At 34.2% G+C, this 21,368-nt stretch overlaps 1 protein-coding gene across 5 annotated transcripts in view; it reads left to right on the top strand.

The window, feature by feature from the left end:
- The window catches only part of LOC124440703, a 33,090-nt gene extending 12,345 nt beyond the window's left edge, over positions 1-20,745 (top strand). For 2 of the 5 annotated variants that reach the window (XM_046991130.1, XM_046991128.1), the window contains 12 exons: positions 629-773; positions 2,463-2,548; positions 3,376-3,520; positions 3,815-3,900; positions 6,649-6,793; positions 7,889-7,974; positions 9,080-9,259; positions 10,701-10,866; positions 11,534-11,779; positions 12,465-12,671; positions 16,904-17,181; positions 20,352-20,745. In XM_046991130.1, the coding sequence (XP_046847086.1) occupies positions 629-773; positions 2,463-2,548; positions 3,376-3,520; positions 3,815-3,900; positions 6,649-6,793; positions 7,889-7,974; positions 9,080-9,259; positions 10,701-10,866; positions 11,534-11,779; positions 12,465-12,671; positions 16,904-17,181; positions 20,352-20,495 (1,914 nt within the window). In that variant the 3' untranslated portion in view covers positions 20,496-20,745. Of the gene's footprint in view, positions 1-628; positions 774-1,081; positions 1,168-2,027; positions 2,172-2,462; positions 2,549-3,375; positions 3,521-3,814; positions 3,901-6,648; positions 6,794-7,888; positions 7,975-9,079; positions 9,260-10,700; positions 10,867-11,533; positions 11,780-12,464; positions 12,672-16,903; positions 17,182-20,351 lie in introns of those variants that run through there. The other 3 variants (XM_046991131.1, XM_046991132.1, XM_046991129.1) reach the window with 3 other exon arrangements.
- The last annotated feature ends 623 nt before the right edge of the window (positions 20,746-21,368 follow it).

Below are 21,368 nucleotides of genomic sequence, written 5' to 3' on the forward strand. Positions count from 1 at the left end.
ATCAGTTTCTATTGAAGTAAATTGTGATTGATCTTTGATTATAACATACGATTATGTGAATATAAGCTCCCTCAATTCTCAATCCTCTTACATCCCTGAAAAAGTATGTGCACTCTTGTGCCCCACCTGGATATGCCCATGCACTCGCTGCTAGTCTACTGCTTATGTAATATTTAGTTAAATTTTGGAAAGATAGTTAGACTATCAAAGCAATTAGTTGTTACTTTAATTCAAATGAATCTTTCCCTAAGATAGATGGCATATTTCAATGTAATATTGTAGCAATTAGTTTAATTAATTATGTTTATAATGCTTATAAAGAAAACATTAAGTATTTATCTGCATTGAAGTTGCAACTGGTGGCTACTATGAAGCATTAGACACACACTTTGTCAGAGAAGTCATTTTGTATTTCAAAAATGGAAGTTATGGAGTAGTCCATGTTTTTTATGTACATTTTTCAATGATTCTGTAGTTTTGGTTCTACTAATATACATTATAATTTTTGCAATATTTCACATGATTGTCACTTATACTGCAAGATAACAAAGTGGTTGTCTACCACTGCATTCATGATTCATGTCAAATAATTTACTGTGCAGCCCACTAATCAAATTGCTTTACACAGAATGACTTTCAGGATCTCAAAAACTATAAAAAAGAGGTTTCTATCGAGCGAAAGTATGTTGGTGTAGTCATTGGTAAACGTCACACAGTGATCAACAGCATCATGGCACACTCTGAAACTCAAATCATTGTTCCCGCTCGAGAAGGCAAGTGGGTTTGTGTGTTTTCCTATTGAAGCTGTGGTGATTTAGAAAGTTCAAAATATTGTCCGAATATTGTAGCTTATGCCTGGCATTGTTATATGCCCAGCTTGATAACAGATATATTTTTGTTGTTTGATGTTTCCATTTCAGTTTTTGATTGAGGGATTCTTGATATGAATGCAAGTTCTTAAGTAATGCATGCATGCATGCATAGTATACTCTATTGTAGAAAGCATTTTTTTGTGTTTGTTGAAGTTTTAACATCGGCATAATTTATCAACTAGCTACTATCTCTTCCTTTTTTTTTGTAGAACAGCTTGGATATTTTGTTCAACTTGTTATCATTGGTGAGAAAAAAAAATGTCTTCAAGCAGAATCTCTCATACGACAAACAATTGTAAGTTAAACAATACTCAATTATGGTTGTAGCATGTTAGGTCAGTTAAATATTGAACTTGAAAAGTCTTTCGTTCATTTCGTTGATTTGTTAAAAACTCTTTTCTTGATTTTGTTGTCTTTTTTAAAAAACTTTTCTTTCAATGGAGGTTAAAGTTGCAAATTTCGTTGTTACACTATTTGGAAATTGTGTTAATCACTACAAGGATAAATTGCCAACACTTACACACTTCTTTGCGATTATTGTTTTTGTCATGTCTTGCGTTATCAGTAACGTTTGAATGAGTTTTAGCTATATCTGGCCTGGACTATTGTTACTGTGAAACGATATGTTCTACCTGGGAACATTGGCCAGCTAGCTTTTATAAGAAAATTCAAACACAATCATATCACGTTTGTAATCTTCTGCTTCATTGTTTAGCCTGAAAACTCTCGTATGCAAGGTGCGACATGTTTGTCAATTTATTGAACAAAAAATTAATGTGAAAATTAAGAAAGAAATGTGCTCGCTTTGCATGGGGAAAAGAATTCTTCATTCCTTTTAAATATCTTAAATTTTCGGACATGTAAACTGTCTGATGAAACTAAAGCATGATTAAGCTAGAGCCGAAGTTTTTTAGCCGCATTTGGCGATTAACCCTCCCCTCCTCCAAATTTTAAAAACCTTCTGCTATCTGTGGAAATCATTGACATTCAATAATTTCAAGTTTTCAAAAAATTTGTTAGAGCGTTTTGACGATCATTTTTGACGATCGTTTGTTTGATGTTTATGTTTTTATTATTTATTACCAATACATTTATGTGAAATGATTTACTGTACATACAGTCTATTGATCACTTTTTCTTGGTTATTTTACACAGAATGACTTCAAGGATCTCAAAAACTATAAAAAAGAGGTTTTATCGAGCGAAAGTATGTTGGTGTAGTCGTTGGTAAAGGTCACACAGTGATCAACAGCATCATGGCACACTCTGAAACTCAAATCATTGTTCCCACTCGAGAAGGCAAGTGGGTTTGTGTGTTTTCCTATTGAAGCTGTGGTGATTTAGAAAGTTCCAAACATTGTCTGAATATTGTAGCTTATACCTGGCGTTGTTATATGCCCAGCTTGTTTACAAATATAGCTATGTATTTTTGATGCTTGATGTTTCTGTGTCAGTATTTGGTAAATAGCCGGGGTTTTTTCATACAGTAATGCTTATTTAGTTGTATATATCGTAGAAAGCATTTTAATGTGTTTGTTGAACATTTTCGTCACAATTTATCAACTATTATCTCTTCCTTCGTTTTTATAGAACAGCATGGGGATTTTGTTCAACTTGTTATCATTGGTGAGAAAAACAAATGTCTTCAAGCAGAATCTCTCATACGACAAAAAGTTGTAAGTTAAGTGTAGTTACCATTCATCGCAAAGCGCCGTTAGAATCGGTGACGTTTATCGCTGATGGTCGGTTATAGCAAGTGCATAAAATGTTCTCAAAAATATGCGATGATTTATTAGCCAACACGCTTTAGTATTCATACCAAAGTTGAAAATGGCTCCTTTTAATCTATAAAATTGATAGTTTTGTTAATCACTACAAGGACAAACTGTCGAAACTTACGTACTTCTTTGCGATTATTGTATTTCTCATGTCTTGCGTTATCAGTAACGTTTGAATGAGTTTTATCTCTGGCCAGGACTACCGTTACTGAGAAACGGTATGTTCTACCTGGGAGCATTGGCCAGCTAGCCTTTATAAAGCCTTTGTAATTTTCTGCTTCATCTTTAAGCCTGAAAACTCTCATGTATGCAAGGCGCGACATGTTTGTCAATTCATTGAACACAAAATTAATATGAAAAGAAAGAAATTTGCTCGCTTTGCATGACAAAAAGAATTCTTCATTCCTTTGAAATATCTTAAATTTTCGGACATGTAAACTGTCTGATGTAGCTAAAGCATGATTAAGCTAGAGCCGGAGTTTTCTTGCCCATTTGGCGGTGAAACTCACCCCCCGAAGTTTGAAGAAACTTCTGCTAACTGTGGAAATCATTGCATGAAATTCAATATTTTCAGTTTTTGATCAAAAAATTTGTCTGAGCGTTTTGCTGATTATTTATTTGGTGTTCATGTTTTTTATTATTTATTACCAATACATTAATGTGAAATGATTTACTTAGCTACTGTACTGTCTATTGATCGCATTGTCATTGTTATTTTTACACAGAATGACTTCAAGGATCTCAAAAACTATAAAAAAGAGGTTTCTATCGAGCGAAAGTATGTTGGTGTAGTCGTTGGAAAAGATCACACTGTGATCAACCGTATCATTGCAAACTCTGAAACTCAAATCAATGTTCCTCTTCGAGAAGGCAAGTGGGTTTGTGTGTGTGTGTTTTTTTTGTTGAAGCTTTAATGATTTGAAAAACATTGTCCGAATATTGTAGCTTATGCCTGGCGTTATTTTATGCCCAGCTTGATCACAAATATAGCTACGTATTTTTGATGCTTAATGTTTCTGTGTCAGTTTTTGGTTATGATAATTTTCTGATATGCGGGGTTTTTTCCATAAGTAATGCTTATTAAGTTGTATATATTAAATGTAGAAAGCATTTGTTGAACATTTTCGTCACAATTTATCAACTATTATCTCTTCGTTTTTATAGAGCAGCATGGGGATTTTGTTCAACTTGTTATCATTGGTGAGAAAAACAAATGTCTTCAAGCAGAATCTCTTATACAACAAATAATTGTAAGTCAAACAACAGTTCGCAATTAGCATGTCTGTTTTGTGGATGCCAGTTGATGAATGAACTTGAAAACTCTTCCGTTTATTTCGTTGTTGTTTTTAAACTCATTTCTTGACGTTATTTCCTTTTTTAAAAAAAGCCTTTGCTTCAGTCAAAGCTAAATGTTTCCAACTTCGTTGTAACAATATTTGATATAGTGTTACCACCATTGAGCTATAAGCTAGTTGCCACCTAGCGTTGTCATGTCGTATATCATCAGTGACGTTTGAATGAGGTTTGAATAAATTATGTCACCAATTGTGTTAATAGACAGCTTTAGCAAACACAACGCGACGTCGACGAGGACGTGAAAATTGAGAGATTTAGCAAACACGACGTATCGTCTAAGGCAGGGGTCTCCAAACTACGGCCCATTGGGCCTCTCAATCCGGCCCGCAGAGACACTTAAGAAAAAATAATATTATTAAGCAAAATAAACTTTGTGCAGAAAGTTCACGTTATGACGCAAGCCAACTTGCAAGAGTGGCTTACGTCAATTTTTGTCTCAAATTCCTACTTCCGTTTCAAGCACATTGCGAAATTTAAAAATCTGAAAGATGATGTGGAAATTTTTTATATTTCAATGCTTCATAATGGCCGATAAAAGAAAAAGGAAAGTAGATGATGAATGTCGGCGATTTCAAGAAGAGTGGAGTGTAAAATACTTCTTCATCGCTATTTGACCAGCGGTATACGGTTCGTCGGCCCGCAACATGCTGGATGAAAGTTCATGTTGCCCTCTGGCTGTAAAGTTTGGAGACCCTGGTCTAAGACGTCGTGAAAATGGCATAAAAAATTGCGTGATATTCCCATATATGGTTGGGTCCACGCCATATTTACGCCATTTTCACGGCGTCTTAGACGATACGTAGTGTTTGCTAAATCTCTCTAATGGCGTGGTAAGGTGTGCTCGCACACATTTTCTACTTCAGCTACAGAATTTTGTTTTTGTTTCTCTTCCAAAAATTTTCTCTTCTTCATCTCTATTTTTGAACAATGGAATAATTTCCTCAATGGAAATTTCTACTGCAGACGGCTCTGGAGAGATCCCAGAAGCTCTTTCCTCCTCTCTTAATCTTTTGTTGTTTTTGAAGTAAAGTGTAGTGGTCTTGAACAGACTTTTGCGTCACGTTAAACTTTGGGCCATCCATATCATTTAAGGTATCACAAATCATTTCCCATGCATTACCTCGTTGCTGCGCTCCTTTTTTGAAGTTCCATGGTTGGAATAAGTACATTTCACGAACTAGAATCGCATTATTAAATTCATTTGTCCAAGTCATTGCTTTTTTGCTAAAATTACAAAAATAATTAAGGATGCAAAGGAAACCAAACAAATAAACTAATTATAAATATATAATATTTTGTGTAATATGAAATATAATAAAATATTAGTTGAGTTTTCAAATATAATGAAATATTTGAAAAAAATTGATTTAGTACTCTGTGTTAAATAATTTGCCCTTATCTCAGTACAAACTGAACATAACAATATCTTATTGCTGAAAAATGCTTTAAACACTTAAAACTGTTCGATTCCAACCTTTTTTGTATTTTGATGTTCATCTGCCATCTTGAACATGCAGGACGCGTCAAAAGAAGACGATTTCACGGCGTCGTCGCCAAAGGAAGCAGTCAAAATGTCAAGAAGCACGCGCACTAGCGTTAACTCCCAGCGTCGTCGTCAAAATGTGAAGTTTCGTAAACTCACTAATGGCGCGCATGGCGTGCTTGTGCTTCCGGTCAAGTTTAGGACGGAGTTTTTGTGGATTTGAGGACGTGAAAATGGGTGATTTGACGTCGTGTACGGGACATCAGTTCTTACAGTCAATTTTTCCACTTTTGAAGCGAAACTTGTATGTTTTTCATAATTTCTGCTGCAAAAGTTTTTTGACATTGCAACTGTAGGAAAAGCTCAAAATATGCAAACTTAAAAACAAAAAACATCGAGCGGGCTTTCCCTTGTATGTTTTTGTATTTAAAACATGTTTCTTTTTTGCGTTGGGTCGAACGTTATTTCAGTTAAACACTGCTCTGTTTACATGAATAGCTACAAACAAAATGTTAAAAATTTTTAACAACTTTTCCAGTCCATTTTATGGCGAATTTTACTACAACTTGTTTTTTTACTGTTTTTCACATCGTACATATAATTTTTATAAAAGCGACTTGTTTTTAATTAAAATCTATTCAATATCACATGTTAGAGAGTTGATAAAGACATGGCCGATGTCTAAGGTGTCAAAATAAAAGATTTTCATGAAGAATAAGTACATAAACAAACTAACTTGTTTTTCCAAAACATTGCTGGGATTCGCCTTCAGTGAACGACGGAAAATCAAACATTTTTGAATTCCAATTCACTATTTTTTGAACAAACATTTGTATTTTGTTAGAAATATGTGTTTTTTACTCGTCTCATTGAACAAAATAAACTCTTTAAAAGTGAACTATAAATTTTCACGTCCTCGACTCCCCGTCTCAAAAATGCTAAACCAAAATAAGTTGACAATACAACATCGTCCTCGACCCAGTTCTTCTCAACTTGTAGACGTCCTAGTTGACGTCGCGTTGCGTTTGCTAAAGCTGTCTAATCACTCCGTAGTGTGCCTTCCAACCAACGATTAACGGAAAATAGCTATTTTGATAATTTGCTGTCTATGTAATTTGAAATGATATCTACTGTAAAACATAACCGTTCTTTTTTGTAGACAGAATTTAAAGAGAAAGAAGACCGTTTCCAGTGGCTTTCGATCTTGAAAAAACATATTCCTGTGATGCTTGGAGGGAATCGCAAAACGAAAGAATACATAGAAACCAAATCTGGAGCACGAATATGGGTACCCAAGGTTGAAGGTGAAAATTCTTCATTTCTCTTAGGATTGAACATTGAACATTATTATCTTATTGTAGTTATAATGATTATGCTACTACCAGTGCAACGTACTTTTTTAATGTTTGTTGTACTGTTTTATCATGTTGTTGTTGCATGGTAAAATACCTAAAAGAATACAACATTACTAAATTTTATGTCTTGTTTTAAAGGCATTATATAACTAGTTTTTCATTTTCATCTTACCATGTCCATTTGGAATTTTTTGGTATTTTCTCAAACAAAAAACATGCGAAGTTTTGTGCATAATTATTCGGTTTTCAATGGAGTTGCCTATCGTTTCCATTTTATCTAAGTGAGTTTTCAGCTGATAAAAGCAATGCATGATCTACATATTTTGCGGAGAAACATATCCAGGGAGCACATATTGCTGGTTGCGCCTCACCTATGTTGATCGATGTTGTTCAAACCAAATAAAATAATACAAAGTGAAGGTAAAAAGTCTGATTCCTGTCAATGCGATGGTGTCTTTAGTTGATATTTAACACGTTGTCACTTGAAAAAGTACAATAAGCGCTTACAAATGATACAATATGTATTTATATATGAAAATTTTATGATATGGAACAAGTTAACATTATTACACATAATATTGTGTATGACATTTTTTAGCTTTTTAAACAGATATAAGTTTGTCAAGCATAATGTAAACAAGTTCTTTTAGTACTTCTTTATATTGGTTTAGAAATTTCTGGTTCAACACAAGAACTTAAAAATTTTTCATTTTTTACATAAACGGAAACCTTCCGCCTTTGTCCTTATTTTTCGTAATTAGATTCATCGATAAACAGTCTTCACTGTATCGTTTGTCTTTCCGTTTCTGTAACAATGTTTTGTAAACTGCATATCGTCCGTTCGGACCACGTTCAACCAGTTTTCGTTTTAATGTTGATTAACGCATTGATTTCGCTTGTCTTGTATTCACTGCTCATTGGATGTTACGTAACGTGGCTGTTCTGTTACGAAAAGATATTGTCCTAGATTTATGCTGTAATGCATGGGGTAATAACTGCAACTATGTTTCGTATTTCATTTTAAAGCTTTGTAAACTGTTATAGACCCACATGGGGATGTTGCTGATGTTAAAATCATCGGTGAAGAAAGTAATTGTCGTCATGCCCGATTCCTTATTTTCGAGATATTGGTGAGTTGTCAAAGTGTTTAGTGAAGTGGAGTGGAGTGAAGTAAAGTGAAGTGAAATGAAGTGGAGTGGTTTGGAGTGGAGTGGAGTGGAGTGGAGTGGAGTGGATTGGAGGGAAGTAGAGTGGAGTGGAATGAAGTGTTATTTGAAGTGGAAGTAAAGTGAAGTCAAGTGATTGAAGTGGATGGTTAAGTTGAAGAGAAGTGAAGTATAGATAAAACTTTAATAGGTTCAGCTTATTATTGTTAAACGAATAAGAAAAATTAATCAATCATTTTCTTTTCTCATTGTGGTGGATGGAAAAAAATTTTTCCAACTGTAAACTAAGAACGCAGTTTAATATGGTGTTTTCTACAGTCAACTTTCTCCACTATAAAATATTCGATTATATTGCACAGTTCCCTTACTTAGATTAAAAATCAAGTGTAAATTGAAGGTTGTATCCAAACTTGTGATTTTCTTAAATTGCGAGTTTTGGCACTTCCTTTGGCACCGTGAGATCGCCATGGCCTGTAGAATTGCAGTAAAATGTCTTTTTAGATGGAAAACGAGCTACATTCGGAAATATCTCAGGTGATATCACCTAGAATATTGTTTCATTGATTACTAAGCATTTTAATAGACTAAGTAAAAAGGAAAGAAGATGAATGCTTTGGGAATGCAGTTCACTTCTTGTCTTTGCTTAGCGAATTAATGAAGACCCAAGCGTCATTTAAAAAGCTTAGCTATTTTTATCAGAAAGAAAATAAGCTGTGATTATTGTCAATTCATTGCCTTCCTGTATCAAACAGAGTTGCCGTAATTTCTCCAATTTACAGTCACAACTCTTTTAAATTGATGGATGTTCTATAGAGCACCAACAATGGCTTATACAGCACACAGTGACGTCTGCGTCAAATCATAGTCTTTGTCAGTTAGGTTTCCAGCTGTTTGTTTTTTAAATACTTACTAAAGCATATATTTTGAAAAACCCTTGTGCAAAAAATTTGAGTTTGAAAGCAAATTAATGCGTGCGTAAATAACTTTTAACTATCCAGCCCATTAAGGAGTCTTTATATACTGGTGCAAAATGGCATTGACGACGTTTAATTTTTACCATCTTTTTCAGTTATCTTTTGAAGACAAAATGCAGAGAGAAAAATATGGAGGCGACGTACGTTTCGTTTGCTTAGACAACGAAAACGAAGAGGACGAGTATAACCTCCATCAGTATAATGTTGCACTGCGTGGTTATATCAAAGGCGAACAATATAGGATTTATTGTACAGCTGATAGAAATCGTAGTGAGGTAAATACATTATGGGATCATATGACAACATTTAGGAAAACAAAAATAACAGCACCGACCAAAAACAATGTCGTCGTTTCAATTTTTTGTTTATTCTTTGTATATTTTATGCTGTTTTGGAATGGGAAGTGTCGTGATATTTCAAGTATTGAAAATTGTTGCTCACTGTTTGAACACTTCTTCATTCGAGACATTATTGAACATTTCAACGCGAAATCAGTTACTGTATATTTTATTAGTCTTCATTGCTTTATTTAAAGTGCCTATGACCCAAATTTTTAGATTGTCTCTTACAAAACTTCTAAAACTACTGACTAAAGTTTTAGTGAAGCAAAATCTAGTTTAAAATTTGACATTTTGCTTTGTATATTGTAGACTATCACGCTACTTTTGTTTTCTGTTTCTTTGATTATAAATGTTAATCTCGCCATATGTTTTTGAGGTAAAGGCAATAATGCATAGCAAGGTACAGTTATTAACTTATATTCAACAAATGCATGGCTTGATTGGTGAACTGCTGCAGTCAATTTCCGTGATTTAGTTTTCCTACAGCATCTTTTCATTTATAGCTAATACTAAATATATAGGTTTATATATGTTTCTTTATCAATGTATACATCAATAGGTTACAAATGAATTTTCTACCAAATTGTGTATAAGATATACATAGAGTGATGTGAATTGCTTGATAATTATTTTTATATAAAAGCTAGAAGAATTTGAGCAATTCCATTAGTCGAGAGCTATGATCTATAAGAGGACATACGTACGGAATTTGACGTCACAGGAAATTTCATGTTTATAAACACAAACAAATTGCGGATGTATTTGAAAATTATTGCAATACCTCCTGAATGGAAAATGGATATATTCACAAAGACCTAGTATAGGTAATTAACGTATTTGAGCAAAAAGAAAAGAAAAAACCCGGTTTTCAAACATTAATTTGTACTTCGTCTTCGATAACGAAATTTCAACAATATTGATCTGCAATATTGATCACATGTTTTTCATGTGCATATTAGAAACCGTGTTAGGATTAATATATTATTTATATTCTCTGATGATGGCTTTGGAATAAAGTCGAAACACGGTGCCATCCAGTAAACTGCTATAGTGGCAAGAATCTCTCGTCCATACGTAGTTGATCAGCCATTGCATGTTTATTTTGTTAGCCAATCACATTTTATCACGTGATTAAGCTAGCCAATAGCATTTTTTCAATTCGATAGATCACGTAAGCGTGATATTTGCAAAATGAAGACTTTTCAATGTTTCAAGTGGTGGCGGCTCGTGGCCACATTTTTAGTTTTTATCACAATTGACGTCACACCCGTGTATCTATAACTGTATAGACAACGGTTAAATGTTATCTATTTGTTAAAAATACACAGTTTTCAAATACCATTTAATAATTCTTACAAATGTTTTTATATTCAAGAGAGAAACTATTAACGATGACATAAAATTGAATTTGCTACCATCGTTACAAAAGTTGGCAGAAATAAAAAAGAAGGAAAAGTTGTCAGAAATAGAAAACGAGGAAAAGTTGAGGATTGATTTGTGGTGTCATATTGGAAAAATGTTTGTGTCCAATGTCGATCCAGGTAAATTTTTTTTAAAAATAAGTTATGATGCCAGCTTTATGAATTTAACATATTTATGCGTTATTGATAGCATGCTAAACTGCTCTTGACTATGATTTTGAATACTTTTTATGACGCTGTTTCTTGTATTTTGCGTAGAGAAGTTGTTATTTTTATTAAGTTGTTTTATTTTAAAAAACCATTCCACTTTAACTTGAGGATAGGTAATTTTGAGAAAGACATTAACTTAACCAATGTGAACTATGCAGTGTTCTCTGACGATTTGACGGATCTACTTTAAAAGTGGCAACGTTGGCTTAGGAAATGGAAATAGATTATAGCATCTCAATTTTAACACTAAAATGCATTCCTTTATGACAATGCTGTTTGCGTGGTAATGAATTTATTACTAATATAGTGTTTTTGTTTTTTTTTGTGAAATGTAAATGTAACTTATAATGTTTACAATGACTCGATTTTCTGATACTCGTGTAAATCAATTTTTAAAGTTCATATTTTAACCAGATGTTCCATACTGTAGCGTAGCACATCTCGGCATTTATTTCAGACACGCTGATTCTAGTGATATAACTTGTCATACAAGTGCTGATATATATGCTTGCAAGACTTTTCCCTTAACTCCCTAACATCATCACTTCTCAAAGAAGTCATTTTTGCTCTTTTGTAGTAGAAGAAAAGCAATCATTAACGGCATCTCAGGTTAAAAAGAAGTTGCAAATAGGTCGTCGTCAAAGTCTGGGACAAAATGTAAATAATAATGAGGATAGATGTTGGCATGTCTCTTTTCAAGAAGGCGTTCGAATCGAGGATTTTGATGATGAATATTTTCCAAATAAAGGAAAGAATGATGATTTCAATTTGAAGCTTTTACACACTCAATGGCGCTTTGACTTTACCTTTAAGACACCATCAGGTAATAAAGTATTTTTGCTGTTTATTTTCGAAGATGGAAAATGTTGACGTATGTCTCTACTAATAAGCAATCATAAGACCAATGATGTTCTTGGAATAAAAATGAAATATTTCCTAATCCGTTTTAAACTATTGTTTTCATATCAAAGTGAAGGAGGAATGAATTGTGTTAATCTAGACACTATGACCAGGTGGCGCACATTACGAAAAAGACCTGGGACCGACTTGTTAGAGTCTATATTTTATAGAAAAAGGACACAATTTTACCCGGACAGACTTTTTTCTTCCTCGATCAATTTTTGTAATACCTTTTTAAACATACTGTAGTGTCTTAAGTAGCCCCCTCATGAAAATAACCGAAAATTACCCCCCCCCCCAGAAGGTAACCGCTCTTTTTATAGAACTTTAAAAGCTTTGCAACATTTGTTCTTTATTGTCGAACTATAACGTTCATGTACATTTTTCAACTATCACAACCTTACACAACTTTGAACAAATTGAAAAATACTGTTTATAAATCATGGATTGAGAGTTAACTATGAGAGTTAAACGATGCTGAAAATAACAACTCGAAACTCTAAGTTCTTTCCTACACTACGCGCCTCCCCCCTGAAAGTAACTGCCCCTTGAGTAACCTGGCTCCTTTTGAGACTAAGGATTTTCAAAATAGATTTTTTCTGTTTAAGTGCGCACCGTTCGATTGAAAGCATGGAAATGTGATCCTCTCGAAATGGAAGAACCACCATTTGAGGTCAAAAATATTTTAAGAGAAGTTGATCTCAAACACTGTAGAAATATTAAAGCTTGGCTCTGTAGGCCATCCGTCACTGTTGCTAAAGGAGAAATAATGTCACCAAAGTCGAGTTATGACTGTAGGATAAAACTGAGGGCTGGTAAGTATGTCATTTTTTTTAAATCAATACTTAAGTGTCTAAACGTGTAGGTGCCAAACAATATTTTTAGCTAGCATAGTTAGGATATGAAACAAAGTTGAGTTCTTTAATGTTTGATTAGGAATTACATGAAGAATGGTCAGCAAGTAAACAGGAAAAACTTGTATTTTGAAAATCTTCTAAAAACACAAAATATTCATCAACTAGTTATTAAATTATCCGAGCTCAGGGGCGATTTTAAGCCCTTTGCCCTCTCATCAGCCTCTGCGCCAGTTATGATTGGAACGGCATGCGAGCGTCATTTTCATTTCATATTTAGTAACATGACCTCCATAACATTCATCCTGAATGCTGAAACTTGAAAGTGTATTATGAATCCATGTATTTTCGAATGTCATGTTCTTTGACGACAAAATGTATATGTAATGTTAAAAAAAAGTTTGCGATGTTTTTTTAATGCTTTTATCTTATTTCGGAAACCATTTCTGAAGTACGTGAATTATGGACAATAAGTATACCGGTGTTGCTAGAATACCGATAATAAATAATTATTTGATGAGGTTGAGCATTATATCAGCAATTTTTCAAACAGAAATTAATGCTATCTTCCGAAGCGAAGCCAAGGTAGGCAGCATTGACCGAGGTCTGAATAATTCTTGATATCATGCAAAAGCCGATATCAAGAATTCAGTTCATTCAAGTTCTTAATTGTTGTAAATATTTCAAAGCCAGCTTCGCCACTTTTTTAGTGTTTTTTGCATCCTTTTTGTTCGAAAGCTTTCCTATCGTTTTTAGAAACTGTGGCAAACATTGCCATTGTTTGACTTTTTCAAACTGTTTTTTAATGACGTAAATAATTGTAGAAACTATTATTTGTAGATATGACGTCATTCTTACTAGACAGCGCAAATGCTCTAACGAACTAAGGAAGTGCTAAACACTTTTGTCGAAAGTTTAATGTGCTAGATTCGATTTAAAACCTGACAACATTTTTGTAAATGTTTATTGATTACGTGACTGATGACGTCTTAAAATTACCAAAAAATTGCATAAAATAATTATATTTCTTGACTGTTGAGCCAAAATGGCGTAATAAATACATATTTGTAAATAGTGCACAAAAACCGTTTGAATGATGTATATTGTGTTGAAAAATGATAACGTCATCATGACTTCATATGCAAATCATCTGCCCTAATCACGTCGCTTACTTGTTCCCTAAGTTTTTGTGTCTTTTTACAAATAAATACATTACACAAATAATTTTCAAAACAATTATTTTAAAAAGATATTTTATTTATTTACTAACATGTTACACTATTACGTAGTTCTATATCCGTAACCACAAATTATTCTCATACTTGCAAGTCTAAAGTTTGAACCCTGTAGTATCGTTACATGTTTGTAGATGTAGATTGTCCAGGTTGGTATAGTCATGAGAAGGACTGTTTTTGTTGTTGTTGACTGACGTTTTGACAATCTTATCGGTAGTCATCTTCAGAGCCAAATGAAGAGTAAACGTTAGGTTAGCCGTATTTGTTATCTGGTTCTTACTTCATTGTATTGTGTGTACAGGAAATGTGTAACTATAACGACCTATACCAACCTGGACCATACCAATCTGGACGATCTACATTTGCAAATCTATCGTGAAAAAATCAAATAAGCTACTTTGTTTATCTCTTAACAATCTGATGGTGTACTTTCAGGCTAACAAAAGGAAGGAGGTATGCTATTGATCTTTTGTGTACCGGGTTTCACGCACTGGTGTTAACTTTCTTACATAGTTCACATGGAACTCAAGGCATCCAATCATCGCCCTAGTCTTAGCTCTTTAAATAGTTTGAAACTTCCTATGCCTTTCGTTTATTTTGGTGCGTAACGTTGGAGGTAGCTGATCTCAAGTCAACCGCAAGGGTACAGCGTTGCTTTATTTTTTAGACCATTGCTAGCCGTAGTTGTTAAAGGTGTCATCGGCTCGATGCAACGTTGCCAAATGTTTGTTTTATAGTGTACTTGCTTTGTTACTTGTTAAGTTGAATGTAGATTGGGCAGAAGACACATTGTTGACTTATTTTTTGCTCCTTTTTACTCCAGAGCTCTGGTTTCAATATATTTTTCTGTCCTCCTTCTCGCATAAATGATTGTTTAAATAAACTCGCTCACATTTTTTCAGTGTCATCATTGACAATCTCATTCTGACCAAGAAAGTGTAGCAGATGTCCAGATGATGTCAAAAACTTTGCCCATTTAAAACGAATACCCTGTCGTGTTACAACATGTCAATCTTTGTAAGGCTGGAGAGCAAATCACAATTTTTCATTCATACTAATTGCATCAATATTTGCACATTGTTGTAGTCATATTTCAGACTTTTATCCCAAAGTCTGTTTTAGATTTTTGAGAAAACGAGGAAAGAATTGATGTCACTTTAAAAACAATCTAACTTTTTGCTGAACGTTATGTATTAAACATTTATTGAGTCATTTTCATTTGTCAGTTGACATGGGCAGTAATTACAGAACAGTGGAAAAATTGTGGTTTTAAGCAAAAACCATAAAATTGAAAAAATAAGACATTGTAAAAGAGTTAGCAGCTAAAAATTTAGTATTTGTTTAAAGTGGGAAAAATTGAAGTCTTAAAAAAGCTTTTGAATTTACCAAACTCTGTCCAGCTGCTGGACGTTCTTGGCTAGAACGAGATTATCATTGATGAAACTAAAGTAAATGTGAGCGAGGTTATTCGAGCAGCACTTTTGGAAGAGACGGAGAGAAACATACATTCACACCAGAGCTCTGTCTGTTACATAAGAAATTTAAGTCAACTTTGTAGGCTTAGCTAAATAGGAATAATAAGGCGTACATTGTTGCACCAAGATCAACATTGTTGACACCTTTAACAAATTCGGCTAGCAATGGTGCAACAAACAAAGCAGCGTTGTACCCTTTTTGTTCACTGAAAGTCACCTCCAACGTCGAGCACAAAGAGACGGGAAAATGCAACAATTGAGGTTATATGGGAACATGCTAGTGAAGATGTCGACAGCGAAAGCAAAAAAAAAAGCGTGAAAAAAAGACAAAAGAAGCAACATACAAAAAGTACGGTGAAGTCGGAAAACAGTGCCGACATCAAACATTTGGATCACCAATTCGAAGGCGAAGCATGGTACAAGACAAAACGATTTTGATGAACAGTTACGGTTAAATTGAAAACGAGGACAATTGCTTATTTTTTTCCAAATAAACAAAGACTCATGGGAAGTTTCGAACTTTTTACGAGAAAAGACTTATACGATAAATAGATTCCAATACGCGCTATTATAGAAGGTGGACGTCAGAAAAACGGTACACAAAGGATTAGTAAGTAACATACCACTATCCTTTTGCTGACCTGAAAGTTCACCTTCAGACTGTTGAGAGATAAACTTAATTGATTTTTTCATGATAGACTTGCAAGCTTAAGAAGGCATGATTTGTGGTTACGAATAGGGAAACATGTTGGTTAATAAATAATATATCTTTTTTAAATATTTATTTATAACATTATTTGTTTACAAATAGTTCAATTTCTGAGATTAATGAATGAACTTTAAAAAAAAGTTAAGCAGAAAATAAAATGACGTCATTTAGGCATTTTTGCCAATGAAGTTGTGATTGTGTCATTATTTTTCAACACAGTACATATCATTCAAACAATTTTTGTGCACTGTAAACAAATATGCATTTATTATGCCATTTTTGCTCAATAATACATGGAATATATTTGGTTTTATGCGATTTTTTGTTAATTTAATGACATACAGATATCGAGATTTATTTAGAAATATGACGAAATATGACGTCAAAATTACATGCAGATATCGAGAATCATTTGCATGTAGATAACCAATCATAATCGGCATTGTTTACACAGTGAATAATAATCAAAGTTAAAGGTGTATTATTTTAATAGTATTCGAGTAGTTGTTGCAAATCTTCTTCATGATTTTGTTTTTCTATTCCAAGTTAGATGATAAAACAAATGTAGCCGACGTTTTGCGTCAAACATATTTTATGACCCATGTGACAATGAATTATAAATACACAAAAATGATGATCTCAGATATTGTCGCGTTTTGTGATGGAAATGTCACAGCCTAGTTTTCTTCTTACATGATACCTTTACAACACCTTTCATTTTTCATATTGTGCTAAATATGCTCATATTTTCTTATTGTATTTGTCGTTCAATAGGCCCAAGATTTTTAGCGGGCGATGAAGCCAAGAATGAAGCTGAAATTTTGTGTGACTACTTATCAAACTGCAAGTTTGATGAGCACAATAGTGATGCTCAAATGATTTTGCCCGATGAAAATGAAATGAAAATACCCGATGGTTTCGACTGCTTATTCTATCGTGAAGCGAAAGAGAAATTCTATAATGCAGAAATGGATGGCGAAGTGTACAAAATTATTGTTTTGCATGAAAAAGGGTGGGATTCAAATGGCTTGATTAAAATACCTCAAAACCAGGTAAGTTATCAAATTTTGTCGCTCAAATAAATCTGATGGGAAATGAGTCTACATCGAGTCATTCCTAAATATTGCTACGAAGCTTGTATATTTGAATATACAGGGCCATATTTTCTTACAAATCATGCAGCAGCTGGGCGAATCCTAACCTTTTGTCGATATGATAGGCTGTACCAGCGAAAGGAATTTTGTGATATCTGACAGTAGTTAGAATTTTACTTGTGAGTTGTTTTGATTTGTTAACAAAGGAAATTATCAGACAACTTTGAATTTTTAATTTTGGATGTATGTTGTTTAAAGTGAAATGAGTTAGCATTGTTTGGATTGATTTTTTGCCACCGTCTTTGAATCGGACTAAAATGAAAACTTTTTTGGTAAGATTAGTCAGTCTCTGTTCAGATAAATTAAGTACAAATGAAGAGTGGAATATAACATTTGAAATTTGCAACAAAACTGAAAATTAAAACTCTTAGACCAAGAATTCTGGAAGAGTTGAATCGCATGGAGAAACTGGGAGTCGTAACGCTAATAACTGAACCAAAGCATGGGTTTCTTCATTGGTTAAAGTCGTTAAACCAAGTAAGATTCGCTTGTGCGTTGACCAGTAAGATTTAAACAAAGCAGTGAAGAGAATACAATATCCAATGAAGAGAACATCCAATGAAAACCGTTGATGATGTTCTGACCAGAATACCTGGGGCTAAGAATTTTCTTAACTCTTCACGCAACAAATGGATTTTGGCAATTCCACTTGAAAAAGTGTAATTATTTCTGACCTGTTTCAAAACTCCATTTGGACAATATTGGTTTAAGCGCCTGCCATTTGTAATAAAATCAGCGCCTGAAGTTTATCAAAGAGTTATGCAAGAGATGTTTGGAAGTATCGTAGATTGTGGAGCTGTTGTGGATGATTTAATGATCTGGGAAGGAGAGGATAAAGAACATGAGGAACTTCTTAGCAGAATTTTAGATCGAGCACGAGAAGTTAGGTTAAGGTTAAATCAGAAGAAGTGCAAGATGCGAGTTTTGTAAGTTTTGTTTATGGGGCACAAGCTTACGTCACAAGCCTATGGCATTAACCAAGCAATGAAAAAGTGCAATCCATTGAAGGTGCCTTGAACCGACTTCGTAGCAAAATCTTCAACAATTTATTGGTATGATACAATAACTCGCAAAGTTTATTCCAAATCAGTCTGAAAAGCAGCACCACTACGATCTTTGCTAAAAAGGACTACTGCGCGGCAGTTGAAAAATGAATATCGGAGATCTTATCAACATTTGAAAGACAATTGTGCTAAACAGCCGACGTTACAATATTATGATGTTACAAAACGAGTAAAGATTTCCTGTCACAGTAGTATATCTGGATTTGGAGTAGTTTTGGAACAAGATGGTCATCCAGTAGTGTATGCATCACAAGCTTTATCTGAAACACAACAACGTTACGCTCAAATAAAAAAGAAACTACTGGCCATAATATTTGCATGTGAAAAGTTCCATCAATTTATTTAAGATTCAGACAGACCATATACCTTTGAAAAGCACATTCAAGAGTTCACTTGAATGTCCAATGAGATTACAACAAATATTACTTCGGCTGCAACATTATGGTTTACAAGTTACCTACAGGAAAGGAAATGAGTTGTACGTAGCTGATACCTTAAACAGAGCTTGCCAAGAAATAAATCTAAACGATACCCTCGAAGAAGAGTTAGAGATAAACGTACTTCTGCCTGTTTCTGCAGGAAAATTGGATGAGTCACAAGAAGAAACAAGAAAAGATCCAAGCTTACCACAATTGAATCATGAGTTCGTGTCACCAACAAAAGTCGCCTTTATCCCCTTCCATCCATAGTTACTGAGATTGTAGAGAAGAACTTAGTATCTATGATGATCTTATCTTCAAGAGAAACGAAATAGTAATTCCAGTTGTACTGCGTAAAGAGATACTTAAGATCGTTCATCAACCTCATCTTAGAATTGAAGCTAGTAAATGACGAGCACGAGAAGCTTTTTTGGCCAGAAATGGATCGTGAAATCGAGCAGCTAGTGAAAATGTTCTGTATATGCAATCATAACAAGCCTCAACAACCGTCAGAACCGTTGAAGCCTCATTCAACTCCGCTGAGACCATGGCAACGCAATGGAGTGGATATTTTCATGCTTCATGGAAAGAATTATATGATTACTGTTGATTTCTACTCAGGTTGGTTTGAATTTGATCTTTTGTACAACTTATTATCAATAATTGTTATTACTAAGTAAAAGGCATAAATGGCACAATATGGAAATTCAGATGTACTTGTCAGTGAAGATGGTACTCAATTTACAGCAAAAGTTTAAAGCTTTTCAAACTGTATGGCACTTCCAACATATTACGAGCTCGCCCAACTATCCACAAAGCAACGGTGGCGTCGAAAGAGCAGTTCAAAAAGCAAAGTTGTTAATGAAGAAAGCTATGGACGATAATGTTGATCCACATGTTTTATTACTCAACCATCGTAATACACCAAGAGATACGGTATTTATAAGTCCGGCGTTGCGATTAATGTCAAAGCAAACCAAGACACTTCTTCATATAGCGGAAAAACGACGGAAACCCGAAGTGAAGATCCTGAAGTTGCTTCTGATCGACTTCATTATTACAAGAATCTTCAAAAGGAAAAATTTAATTCACGAACTCGAGGTTTCTCAGTCTTAAATGAAGGCGATGCCTTCAGGATTCAAGGAATAAAAGGATTTCAGAGAAAGGGATTTGTTGTAGAGAGACAAAAGTCCTCGATCATATTTTTAACTCATCTGACGGAATACATAGAGGACATAGAAAACACTTGTTGAGAGTGGACAAACCATTTGAATCTAAAATCGAGAATATGAATTTTCATGAGGAAGCTTGATTAGAAGAACATTTCTCTAGAAGGGTTAAAATACTACAATCTTCCAGCACAAAGGATGTTCAATGTTATGGAGGAGTTGTTGTTAAAGAAAATGACGAGGATGAGAAGATACACGCGAAGTGCACGTTTAGTAAAAACACCTGTTAGACTGACTTATAATTAAGGTTGAGCATGCATTATGCATGATTAAGCATATGAAAAACAAACATTAGATCAAAAAGGGGCTTTAATTATTACTAATAAAACAGCGTTAATGTTGTCTTTTTCTATCAGTTAGGGATGAGGTTCGTCTCGGAATCTTGGTCAAAAAAACTGCTTGATCCAGACGAAGACTGGACACCTGAAGAAATTCTGGCCAAGTTGAAGAATTACATGGACTTTTTCGATCTTTTTACTCGAAGTTTTTTTCAGGAGTAGTAGTGTTTCCAAAAATTTGTTGCATGTTTGTACATGTAGAGCGTCCAGCTTAATGCAGTGCCGAGTAAGACCGTTAGTGTTGTTATTTTTACGTCAATTTTACAACATATGCACATTTTTTTATCCAAGAATATGATTTTCTCAAATATTATACTTTACTCAAGTAGAATGTACCGCAATCTTTGTAGAGATTGTTGACCGTTTTAATATCTTTTATGGTACATATGTAATAAACTAAATCGTCGGTGAAGTCATTATTTGGTTGATGAAAGAAATGAAAGACGGGGGAAATGATTGTTGCGTTTGGACAGCTGTGGAAACGTGTTGACATTATATGAAGAAAGTTGCAGCCAACGAGACATCTGTTCGCCACGGTAGCGTGAATGCCGTAAAAAAGAGGACTGAGAGTGTGATAATGCAAAGATCATAGGACGGTACTGGATGATATCTCAGAGGCAGTACCACATAACTGTAAGAGTAAGCATTCGTGTCAAATTACTTTAAGACGAGTCCACAGATAATAGCCAAGATGCAGATTTAACACGGCATTAACTTATCTCTTTTACTCGAAAAAAAAAACTCTTGGAGAGACAAGTCTTGATCGCTGCAAACCCATGTGAAAACAAATCTTACTGCTAAACATAAAAATACCAGCCTACAGTTTTCTCAGGTTGGACAGGTTGGACAGCTATCTAGTGGGACACGGCAATTTTAACGACAAAGCCCAATTCTTCTTAAGCAAGTGAGGGAAGAGTTCATATATCTCAGAGAATGACTCTGAATTTAACGGCCCAAGCATAACATCATGTACGAATGATAAAAAACTGTGTCTGCGTTATAAAGGCTGCTTAGGAGGTTGTTCGTGACAGAAGA

Source organism: Xenia sp. Carnegie-2017, unplaced genomic scaffold (assembly GCF_021976095.1).
Source record: "Xenia sp. Carnegie-2017 unplaced genomic scaffold, XeniaSp_v1 HiC_scaffold_2, whole genome shotgun sequence".
Lineage (NCBI taxonomy): Eukaryota > Metazoa > Cnidaria > Anthozoa > Malacalcyonacea > Xeniidae > Xenia > Xenia sp. Carnegie-2017.